We start from the raw sequence: 12,020 nt of genomic DNA, 5'->3' as shown, positions 1-12,020 counted from the left end.
TAATATCCTTCTGTCACGCCTTGAACATTGGGTGGGCATAAAGGGTACAGCACTTAGCTGGTTTGAGTCATATCTGAAATCCAGGTCATTTTCAGTGTCTGTTGGCCAGTTTATCTCATCATCTGCCTCTCTTCTCTATGGGGTCCATCAGGGGTCCATTTTGGGCCCATTACTCTTTAATCTGTATATGCTTCCACTTTGTAACATCATAAGGAAATATAAAATCTCTTTTAATTTTTATGCAGATGATTCTCAGCTGTATCTTCCATTAAAATCTCGAGATTCTCTGCAGCCTCTCATCGACTGTCTTGAGGATATAACATGCTGGATGTCAAATAACTTCCTGCAGCTCAACAATTGTAAAACTGAGGTGATTCTCTTTGGTCTCTTTAAAACTAGAAATTCTGTTGTTGGGAACTTAGAAAACCTCACTCCATGTGTTAAGTCTCATGTAAAAAAATCTAGGTGTTATCTTTGACTCGGAGCTTTGTCTTAAAAAACAAATTAGCTCAGTTGTTAAAAATAGTTATTATCAGCTGAGGATCATCTCTAAGCTTAAATCAACACTTTCCTTTCAAAATCTGGAAAAAGTCATTCATGCTTTTATCACATCACGCCTGGATTATTGTAATTCGTTATATGTTGGTCTTCCACAATCTTCATGGGCACGGCTGCAGATGGTTCAGAACGCGGCGGCTAGATTGTTAACCGGCATCAAAAAACCCGAACATATTTCTCCAGTTTTAGCGTCCCTTCATTGGCTTCCTGTCTTTTTTAGAATTCAGTTTAAGATTTTACTTATTGTTTTCAAAGCTCTTAACGGACAAGCCCCATCTTATATTTCTGATCTTATTTATTTGCATTCAACGCCGAAGTCTCTCAGATCCGCTAATACAGCTCTATTACATGTCCCTCGGTCACGACTTAAATGAAAAGGAGACAGAGCCCTTGCAGTCGCTGCTCCACGTTTGGGGAATCAGTTGCCACCTGACATTAGGAGTGCTTCTTCTGTTTCTGTTTTCAAGTCCAGACTTAAGACACATTTTTACTCTCTCGCCTTTCCGGGCTATTTATTAAATGTGGAACTGTTGTTATTGCCGATATTACAATTTTTTTATTATGATTGTTTTTTAAATTTTACATTATTTTAGAATTTCCTGTATTTTATTATTGGTTTTGTTCAGCACTTTGGTCAGTGTAACGCTGAATTTTAAATGTGCTCTATAAATAAAACTTACTTACACATTGCTAGTGTAACTGTTTAAAGATGATGCAACATAACACACACACACACAAACCTGAGCACACTTTTATGTTGTCAAAGCACTTTTTTTTTACTGTAGGTCTAAGCTGAAATCTTATGGCATATGTTTTTAATACTTGCTAGATATTAATACCGTCCCCCTGTCTTAATCACCAGCCATTTACATTCTGAAGGTAATAAACATAATTTCTAACGGGCTCTCAAAGGCGCATCTTTCGGTGTTCTACTGCCCTCTTTAGGCATTATGATGTTATTGTTCTTAACTACTTCTGACCGCTACTCATCCTAGTATAAATTAAGAAATATTCCCGAGATGCGATATTATTCATGCCTCTTTAGTCTAGGTTTTATGTGTGATGAGAGACACTAAATAACAAACAGCGTCTCTTAGAAACCAAAACACCATTACAAACATAATGCACACCATTCTGTCAGACCTAACAAAACACCACAAAGACGAAATAAAACGCGTCACACCTTACAAAACCTGACTTTTGTTTTGCTCTTTTTGGCTCTTTGAGCATGTACAGAAAAGCCAAATCCCCGCGGTCAGTGTTTGATTGCTCCTCCAACAGTCTCAGTGGGTGATGTTTGGTGAAATCTCACGCATCTTTGCTCCAGTTCCCTCACTGCGAGACCAGCAGCACGCTGATAAACACTCGCGAGCCACGCGATTTAAAGCTCTGCGACATAAACTCACCGCGTGCTGCAGCAAGTCTGACATATCTGAGATATTTTACAAGTTAGTGGATTATCGGAGTGACTGGAGAAGTTATGCTATTTTCCCGGACCATCGCAACAGTTTAAAAATGAATCCTCATTGCGCACGCTGTGGGAAAATAGTCTACGCAACAGAGAAAGTGAACTGCCTGGACAAGGTATGTTCTCTTCCTTCCGATGCTTATAACTAAAAATGTATAAATGCTTCTGGATAATGTGCTTTCATAAATATCTTTCATGGATTGAGTTTTATGCGCAGTTTCCATCTCTCTACGTTTTGCAGTATTGGCACAAAGGATGCTTCCATTGTGAGGTGTGTAAAATGACTCTCAACATGAACAGCTACAAGGGATATGAGAAGAAGCCCTACTGCAACGCGTATGTTATTGCCTTAAAAATACCAGTTTATTAATTACTTACGTTCATATACACTGGTAATTTGTAGTTAAATGGGAGGTGTTGAAAATACATAAAATACATGTTTACTAATAACCTGAATTCTACTTATTTGATAGAACATGAATATGGTAGAGTCCAAAAGCCCAAAATGACTCACTTCCTTTTTCCAAAAAGGCACTATCCAAAACAGACCTTTACAATTGTGACAGACACCCCAGAGAACCTACGACTGAGACAGCAAAGCGAGCTCCAAAGTCAGGTAAGATCACTTGTTCACTATGAAATGTGTAGTACACTTTAATCACATTATTACACAGGATAAAAATATATTTTGAAAATACTGCTCTAAATCTAAAGGGGGCATATCTAGGGTAGGATAATGTTATTTGTTAATTGTAAGTTGCTGTGGATAAAAGCGTCTGCAAAATGACTAAATGTAAATGTTGCTTTTGGTAGAGACAATTCAAAGGGATGAGACAATCACGTACAGCCGCGTGAGTGTTTCGGCTGCCAGGGAGGGACTGGGTGTGATACTTTGAGGTCAGCATGGAGAAAAGCAAGGCAGCTGTCTACTCCGTGGTGCCCTGGCCGATCCCCTCAGCTTCTCCACCTGGCAGCCCAAAGATGCTGCCAAGTCTATACTGGCATTATGACAGAAAATGTATTTTTTTTCTGAAAGATTGGTCAGCGAGCTGTGAAAATATATTTTATGTACTTGCATAACAAAAAATTAGTCTGCTGCATTTAATATTGGTCATACTTTGTGTTAGGGATTTGAAAAAAAAAAAAAAGATAAGCTCAAATCACAACCATACAGAACTCCCTCGCAACCAAACAGGAACGCACCTAAAACCACTCAGAACACCGTACCAACTTCCTGGTTTTCTTGTTCTACAGGTCAAATACAGGAAGGATTTTGAACAGAGTAAGGGTCGGGGCCTCAAATTTGTCTTGGATACTCCAGAGCTACAGAGACTGAGAAAGGCCCAGGATCAGATCAGTAATGTATGCTGGAAAATGCAGAACAACTCATGTAGCCAAATGTAAAAAAGCAAATATGTAAATTTGATAAATTAGTGTACTAGATATTCAAGCATTTATTTCTCAAACATACATACTGTCCAAAAGTTTGGGGTCAGTAAGATGTTTTTGAAGGAAGTCCCTAATGCTGACCTATCCTGAATGTATTTGATCAAAAATACAGTGGGGAAAATGGAGTAATATTGTGAAATATTATTACAGTTTAAAATGTTTTCTATTCTAAATAAATATGTAATATATTCCTGTGATGGCAAAGCTGGATTTTCAGAATCATTACTCCAGTCTTCAGTGTCACATGATCCTTCAGAAATCATTCTAATATGCTGATTTGCCGCTCAAGATATTTTTCTTATTATTATCAATATTTAAACCAGATTTTGTGGAAACTATGATACATTTTTTGCATTATTTGATGAATAAAAGTTCAAAAGAACAGCATTTTAAGACTCAATTCAATGCATCCTTGCTGAATAAAAGTATTATTCTTACTGACCCCAAATTTCTTAATGGTAGTGTACACATCCATAAGCATTAAAGGGTTAGTTCACCCAAAAATGAAAATTAGCCCATAAATTACTCACCCTCAAGGCATCCTAGGTGTATATGATTTTCTTCTTTCAGACGAATCCAGTCAGAGTTATATTAAAAATGGTCTTTGATCTTTCAAGCTGTTTAATGGCAGTCAGCGGGTGTTGCAGTGCTTCAGTCCAAAAGAAGTGAAATAAAAAGCATTCATCCATAATAAAAAGTGTCTCACATGGCACCGGGGGGTGAACAAAGGCCTTCTGTAGCAAATCGATGCATTTTTGTAAGAAAAATATCCATATTCAAAACGTAATAATCACTTTAATCTAGCTTCCGCCAATAGTTGTACACGGAAGCAGCTCCGGGAGGATGACGTAAAATGTCGGTGTTGCGCATGCGCCGGTGAGTCTTATGAAAACCAACATTTGTTTACAGGAGCAAGGGAAGCAAAGTTTCCTTACTTTAGCAAAGGAAAACCAGTCTCCTCTGACATTCTTCTTTACAAATCCTCGTTTTGTACTTCTAATTCGTGACCGTTGTTTTGTTTTGATCTCTCCCCTATGCTTCTGCATTCGTCACTTCTGAGCGGCGCATGCGCAACGCCAACATCCTACATCATCCGCCCGGAGCTGCTTCCATTTACAACAGTGAGCGCAAGCTACATTAAAGTGATTATTACGTTTTAAATATTTAAATATTACAAAAACGCATTGATTCGCTACAGGAGGCCTTTGTTCACCCCCTGGAGACATGTGAGACACTTTTTATTGTGGATGGGCTGATGCACTGCAACACCCGCTGACTGCCATTAAACAGCTTGAAAGATCAAAGACTATAATTTAATATAACTGACAGATTAGTCATCGCTGAATTTTGTTCAGACTGAAACTTGTGAATTCCCTCATCATAAGCAACAAAAGTGCAGACGATAAAAGTAAGAGATTAATTTATCATACAGATTATAAGAGGAGTTATGAGTGCTTAAACACTAGCTAGACTGACTGTGCTCATTAAGAGTGCGTTCTTTCACTGCATGATTCAGTCTTCAAATGCAGAATTCTCCCAAAATTCAAGATGGGGGCAGAAAATGTGTATATTTCTATAATTTCATATAGCTAATCAATATCACACGAGTGCCATTTTTTCAGCAAAAATCACAAATGTTGTATTGAACAACAGTTCAATAAACAAGTGAATATTAATAGACTTACGTTTTAGACACCTTATTGTCTATTTTTGCTCTATTTCGTCACTTAATGACAGTAACAGTGACTTGCTGCCACCTATTGGCCGTTTTAATTTCACATTTAAAGTATATATTTTTAAAGGGGTCATGTGATGTTGCTAAAAAGAACATTATTTTGTGTATTTGGTGTAATGAAATGTGTTTATGCGGTTTAAAGTAAAAAAAACACATTATGTTTCACATACTGTACATTATAGTTTCTCCTCTATGCCCCGCCTTTTTGAAATGCGTCGATTTTTACAAAGCTCATCGGTCTGAAAAAGCGAGGTGTGCTCTGATTGGCCAGCTATCCAGTGCGTTGTGATTGGCCGAATACCTCAAGCGTGAGACGGAAATGTTACGCCCCTTACCATATTGTGATGGCGTGTCCTATCGGCCTCTTTTGGAAGACCAAACAAAGTAGTTTAGCTTTCACAGCGAAACATACAGCGCCTTCACGACATGGCAGCAGCAACAATACTACAGCGAGAATAAAAGTTACGCCTTCTTTCTTTGCGTGAACATTTGGGCGGCGTTATGCAAATCTTCCCACATCGTGACGTAGACATGTGGGGGCGTGTTAGAACGAGCCGTTTTAGGTAGGTGTGGTTGACTCTTAACTTTTATAAAGAATATCTCTTTGGATTTGAGACTTTAGTCTTTGCAACTTTACAGATCTTCTTTATGCACCAAGAGCTTGTAAGACTCCAAAGAGAAAGTAAAAAATGAAAGCGCATCATATGACCCCTTTAAATAATTTCAAATATCAGTATTCAATGTTTTAGGATTAAAATATCAAAACATTTATGCATTTGTAACTGCAGGTTAAATGCATTCATGTCTTGCATTAAATAATGTGTAAATACATCTGAATGTCATTTCAGATGCAGCTTCTGTGTTTCCTCAGCATTGCAAAGATGAATTTTGTTGATAATGATTTTAATGATAATGATTTTCTAGAAAAAAAGGCTTTATAAAGGTAAAAATGCCTATAAAGGGTAAAAATCACTTTAAACTTGTTGGAAGTTATTAATTTCTATCACTGCTGTGAACTGACCACGCAGAATATGAAGAATGTCAAAAGCTTTAGGAGTCAGCTGTCCACTGCAGTCCTGCAGCGCAACACACTCAGTAAAATGTCGTCTGAATATTTTTTATCGATAAAATCTCAGAAAATATAGAGATATAATTTGTTGTCTATATTGCACACCCCTAGGATAGATATTTAATTGTTCTTTGCTTAGTGATTGTTTGGTGCACATAATTCACTGATCATCGTAAAACAAGCTTTATCTTGGAATTAGGTTTTCTCAACGATAATGAGGACAAGACAAAAAATATGAATCATATTTATACAAGGTTTTATTTATTTATTTATTTTGAAGGGGGAGTGGAAGTATCATAAGGATTTTGAGGTGTCAGGTTTGCATGGGGTCACTCAGGGAACGCGTGGGAAGTACCTGGTACAGGCTCAGATGACACCTAACCATGAGACGGTGGGGAACAGCACACACACGGGGGTTCATCAGTACATCATGGAGATGGATCGAAGACCTGGCGTTATTGTGGGTAAGTTCTCTAATGTGAGATGCTCACACCTGGTAGTGATGCCTACAAAAAGTGAAATCAGTATATCACCTAAATCAAAATATCAAACTTACAACTGTAAGCAAAATAGTACTAATGAAGGTCAAGATCATCTTGATAATTGTTGTTTTAGCACCTGTTCTCCCTGGTGCATACTATCCCAGTGGCCACAGCCATGGGCACAGCTACATGCATCAGACAAGCATGCATTCACTGAGGTCAATGCAGCTGAAGTCACAACACATTAGCATGGTGAGTCCTGATTTTCTACAATATTATGTAGCATATACACTCTTTTTTGATTAAAATGTATTCAGTACCATAAAATACTTACTTGTATTGCACAAAAACTTGGTCACCAGACTGTGTACAGGGCCCTGTATGACTACACGGCGCAGGATTACGATGAAGTGTCGTTCCGGGACGGTGACATCATTCAGAACGTGCAGCCGATCGATGAAGGCTGGATGTATGGAACGGTACAGAGAACGGCGAGGTCGGGTATGCTGCCTGCTAACTATGTAGAGGGCATTCGCTAGTTGTCTCTCTGAGCCTCAAATCAAATACTATATCTGAATGGTCACAGGAACAGCTCTTTTTTAATAGTGCAAACTGTCCCACTTTGTAAGTGTTTATAATGTTACATTTCTTATTTTGTTACTCTGAACGTCCAGTCTAAGTGAATGTACACGACTGTTCAAAAGTTTGGCCCATGTAAGATTTTTTTATTTATTTATTCATTCATTCTTTTTTTTTAATGACTACTTTTATTCAGCAAGGATGAATTAATTTGTTAAAAAGTGACGGTAAATACATTTACATTGCTGTAAATAATTTCTATTTAAAATAAATTTGATCTTTTCAAATTTCTATTCAACAAAAAAATCCTAAAAATCAGTTTCTACAAAATAAAACAATAAATCAGCATATTAGAATGATTTCTGACGGATCATGTGACACTGAAGACACTGAGCTTTGCATCACAGGAATAAGTTACATTTAAAAATATTAAAATAGAAAACAGTTATATTAAATGGTTTAAATTATTTCACAATATTACAATTTTACTGTATTTTTTTTAATCTTCTAACTCTTACGACCCAAACTTTTGAAAGGTAGTGTATGTCATGTAATAAACAGTTTTGTACCAATATGACATTTACTTTGAAATAAATGTTAAATGTACAAGATGTATAGAGGATTGTAAAGAGGATTTTGTCACTTAAATATGAAAGAGTGCATTATTTTTAACAGCATGTTGCCTTGTAAAACATGAATATTTGTGTAAACTGTTCTGCACAATGTAAATTAAATGTTCCACTATAACAAAAATTGATTTGAATTGTCAGTCTGCATTAAAACATATTTTACCCACCATTCAAGCAGTATATCAAAGAAAGTATACGTTTATTAAAAATAATACTTTTAATAAACATTTTAAAAATATGATGTTGATATCCGGCATTTCTAATTGTTAAGGGACTGATTTCATCAGCAATAGTTCCCAGCTTAAATACTGGTACCATCAGTCAAGTAGCATTTCTGCTATAATCTCAGTTCACCTTCATCTCAACCATATTCATCTTCCTTTCTTCATTTTGGCAACTTTCTCCTTGCGCTTTTTCACATACTTTGGCACTTTATTTTTTCTTTTCTCCCTCTGAGCTTTTTTAACCATTTTCTTTCTTTCCTGAAAGACACAGAAATACAAACTTATTCTCACAACCCATGAACACAATTCATCTGTTACAACATTTTCTGTTCCCATTAGGTACTTTTCTGTTCAGTTGTGCTTCCTCAGTGTGGCTGCCACCCTCTCCTGTGTCTTCCCCTTCTGACTTCTCATCATCATCTTCATCCTCCTCCTCTCCCTCAGAGCTTGAACTATCATCCTTTGTGGAGTCTTCCAGTATCGAGGGTACCTGTTAAATTAAAAATTCAGCAACAACAAAAAAGCATTTTTAATCTGATTTCTCATTGTCATTACGCTTGAGTTTGGCAATGGCTGTTGTTTTTATTCTCGATCTTAATCCTCCCACATGCCATGTAGGCAAAGAAAATTCCAAAGAGACCTAGTGGGTGCATTAATAGCAAAAACAAAGTCTTGGCCACATAAGGTGTCTTAAACCTAACGCTTAATCATTAATGCGCCACATGGTCTTCTTAAAAACAAAAACAGCATTCTCCTCACAGTTTGCACACCAGAAAGATCCTTCCTGAGGCCTGGTACTGTCTGGTAGAGGATCTGTAATGGAAAACAGATAATTTCATCCACTGCTACTAGTTCTCAGAGCATTAGTTCATTATTTTTCATTTAGGGTGGTGAGACATACATTTTCTGTGTTTGTATCTTCAGAAGAAGCCTCCTCCTTTTTCTTCAACATTGCGTCCACATCCCTCTCATAATGGGTGACTTCAGTAAGTGTGCGTGGAATGTAGGCTTTCTTAAACACCTATTTTGAGACAGATCCACCTGTGAATCATTAGAAAAGGTTCCCACAACACTGACCTTTGTGGTTTCATGATTGCTGTACTACATGGGTTTTTTAACAAAATCATTTTATAGAGATAGCTAAGAATTTCCATTTCCATTTGTATGATTCCTTGAAGTGTTAAAAATTATATTTTGTGTACAAATGTCTTCACAACGACCATCAATGGACAGTGTATATGTGTGTGTATATGAGATATTACAAAATTAGCAAGTGTTTACCAGTTTTATTTTAGTATTATTTATATACTGTTATAGTATTTATTATTAATACTTTGTATTAGCTTTATTTTGTATATTTTTTGCTTTCATTTTAGTTTTATTAATTGTTGTGTTTGTCATTTTTATTATAAAATTATTTTTTTTTAAATTCATTAGTTTTATTTCCGTTTTAGTACTTCAGCTTAAGCTTTGGTTAGTTTATAAGACTGTTGCCAACATTTCTAATTTTTGTTTGTCTAGTTTAAATTTGTCAAGTTCAATTCATATTTTATTTCAGCATTATTTCAATTAATAAATTATTTTTAATAGTTTTAGATTTAGTTAACTATAACAATACTGACCGTTACTCTATACAAGTGCTCACAAAGAGCAATATTTGACTATTTTAGAGCGGGGAAAACCAAAAAGAAAAAACCCCCTCATATTTACCACAGAAAGAATGTTTCAATGATATTTTACATTTTCATTACATCTAATTTCCATGACTTTTTTCAGGACTGCACATTACTATTTAATAATTCTACAATTTTCCATGACTGTGTGAACTCTGGTAGCTTGGACAGGGATGCAAATGTTGAGAAATGTTAAAAATGAGTTCACCTCCTCGTCAACTTTGTCCTGATTGGATCTTTCCTCTGCAGTTCTTTCAGATGCTATCTCCATCGCCTGCAGGTAAACCACAAACATATTTAGTCAATCTACAACAAATGCTAAAAAAACACATGTACAGTATGTACCCAATAGGTTTTGACACACATTTCACAATATGATTCTGATTCACAAGCTTGCGATTCAATTTGATTTGATTCAGTATTGATTGTTTTGAATATATATCAGGTACAGAACATACATTTTCTCAAGAAAAAAAAACTTATACTGTAAAGTCAGCTGGTAACTACATTTCTATAATATTGAAGGTTAAAATTAACTGATTTGATTTTGTATACAAAAAAATACACTCAATTAAGTTTTTATAATAATGAAGTTACAATTACATAATTATATTTCAACTCCAAATTGTTTTTTGAAATATAAACATTTAAATGTTGGCTGTCATAAAAACCTGACTGAGTTATTCAAACATACATTAAACACTTAATATGTTATACGGTGCATATATTTAGCAAAATGCTTCTATATAGTTAATTTTTCTAGCTGACTAGCGAGTTTATGGTTTTTCTGAGGTAAATGTGATGTTACGTTAAATTGTGTACAAGCTGTTACACTGAAATCTTTTCGCGGTTGAAACCCTGATTGAGAAATTACATGAGACAGGATACGAATTTCGGTAAATTGTATTTTTTATTTTTTATACATACCTTCTGATGTTCATTCATGTTTATTTTGTGCTGAAACTGGTATTAAAGTGAAGTAGACGATCAGTTCACGTGCTTTTTGCGCTGCCGCTTCTCTTGAACTGAGGCGCTACAGCGACCTGTTACTCCACATTAAACAGCGCCAAAACGGCATTTATTGTTTAAATATTGTATGAATATGGGCACAGGTTTGTTGTCAACATTGGCCTTGTGGTCACGATCTTTCTTTAACGAATACCTGTGGATTATTCCCAGCCCTCATTGCAGTGTAGCGCTTTGTGAAGTCTCCTCCTCCTGATTCATTCCAATGCCATTCATCATCATCATAGTCCTCCTCATTTTCACCTTGCTTATCATTTTTGAAGGTTTGTAAAGTAACGTCATGCCGTTGGTTCTCCAGGGAGAGCTTGTCAGGGACGTGACTGATTTCAGGTTCACTGTGAAATACCACACATTGTGTAAACTTCACCCATTTAGTATTTATTAATTGTAAATATATTTATTTTTTTGCTGGTGAAATTTGTCAAATTAGTCACAATAATTCCAGTTTGCCTCTCTGAAAACATGAAACACATTCCGTCATCATAATAAACATACAGCTACCATACAGGGTACACAACACAGATGTATGTATGTATAAGACATATGCCGGTATTCGGTAATGCGATATATCACGGTAATGAATATGCACGATATTGTAATCGTGGGCACTTCAAAATACCGTGAATAATTATTTATTACAAATTTTTCAGATTTTTTGAATGCATTTTAAGAATATTTCCCCATAGACAGGTCATAATGCACTACACTGTTGTATGGTGCGTGAAAGACGCATGCGCACTCTCATGTAAACAAGCACGGATGAGAAGCGCATGGCGGAACAGTGAAGGAGACACGCTGAATGAAAGCGCACATTCACTCTCTGACAGCAGATGGCGCTAAACTGCAGAAATGCAGCAGTTACCCCGGTAACCCCGGAAATAAAGCAGCTGCACTACTTTCTAAAAACGTATTTAAAGGGGTCCTATTATACTCTTTTACTATTATGCACTTTTACAATTTACAATCTTGAATTTGTTTTGGGGGTGTACTAGAACATGTTCTCATGCTTGGTGGTTTGAAAAATGCATTATTTTTTACATAATTTACATTATTACAATACCTTTCTCCCCATCCTGGCACAAACGGCTCGATTAGTTCCAGGTTTGATGAAGGCCCGCCTTCCGAAAA

At 36.2% G+C, this 12,020-nt stretch overlaps 2 protein-coding genes across 2 annotated transcripts; one reads left to right on the top strand and one right to left on the bottom strand.

Annotated features, from left to right (window-relative positions):
* Positions 1 to 1,869: 1,869 nt before the first annotated feature.
* On the top strand, positions 1,870 to 7,458 carry LOC107586652 (LIM zinc-binding domain-containing Nebulette). The gene is made up of 7 exons (XM_016274108.1): positions 1,870 to 2,142; positions 2,268 to 2,362; positions 2,558 to 2,642; positions 3,281 to 3,391; positions 6,569 to 6,743; positions 6,895 to 7,013; positions 7,124 to 7,458. Exons 1-7 carry the CDS (start codon positions 2,074 to 2,076, stop codon positions 7,298 to 7,300), a joined length of 831 nt encoding a protein of 276 aa, XP_016129594.1. The 5' UTR covers positions 1,870 to 2,073; the 3' UTR covers positions 7,301 to 7,458.
* Positions 7,459 to 7,855: 397 nt separating this feature from the next.
* Positions 7,856 to 10,160, bottom strand: LOC107586641 (serine/threonine-protein kinase RIO1). Its single transcript, XM_016274098.1, has 5 exons — positions 10,075 to 10,160; positions 9,095 to 9,214; positions 8,953 to 9,006; positions 8,537 to 8,683; positions 7,856 to 8,451 (listed from the first exon to the last, which is right to left on the bottom strand). Exons 1-5 carry the CDS (start codon positions 10,135 to 10,137, stop codon positions 8,341 to 8,343), a joined length of 495 nt encoding a protein of 164 aa, XP_016129584.1. The 5' UTR covers positions 10,138 to 10,160; the 3' UTR covers positions 7,856 to 8,340.
* Between the last annotated feature and the right edge of the window lie 1,860 nt (positions 10,161 to 12,020).

Source organism: Sinocyclocheilus grahami, unplaced genomic scaffold (assembly GCF_001515645.1).
Source record: "Sinocyclocheilus grahami isolate Dianchi unplaced genomic scaffold, SAMN03320097.WGS_v1.1 scaffold5.1, whole genome shotgun sequence".
Lineage (NCBI taxonomy): Eukaryota > Metazoa > Chordata > Actinopteri > Cypriniformes > Cyprinidae > Sinocyclocheilus > Sinocyclocheilus grahami.
Note: the sequence above shows the minus strand (reverse complement) of the source record. Positions and strands in the feature narration are given on the sequence as shown.

Coding starts and splice junctions, on each gene's coding strand:
- LOC107586652 (XM_016274108.1), top strand. CDS start 2,074: ATGAATCCTCATTGCGCACGCTGTGGGAAAATAGTCTACGCAACAGAG. Junction 2,643..3,280: donor AAAGCGAGCTCCAAAGTCAG/GTAAGATCACTT, acceptor CTTGTTCTACAG/GTCAAATACAGGAAGGATTT. Junction 3,392..6,568: donor AGGATCAGATCAGTAATGTA/TGCTGGAAAATG, acceptor AAGGGGGAGTGG/AAGTATCATAAGGATTTTGA.
- LOC107586641 (XM_016274098.1), bottom strand. CDS start 10,137: ATGGAGATAGCATCTGAAAGAACTGCAGAGGAAAGATCCAATCAGGAC. Junction 8,684..8,952: donor ATCTTTCTGGTGTGCAAACT/GTGAGGAGAATG, acceptor TTAATTTAACAG/GTACCCTCGATACTGGAAGA. Junction 8,452..8,536: donor AAGCACAACTGAACAGAAAA/GTACCTAATGGG, acceptor TGTGTCTTTCAG/GAAAGAAAGAAAATGGTTAA.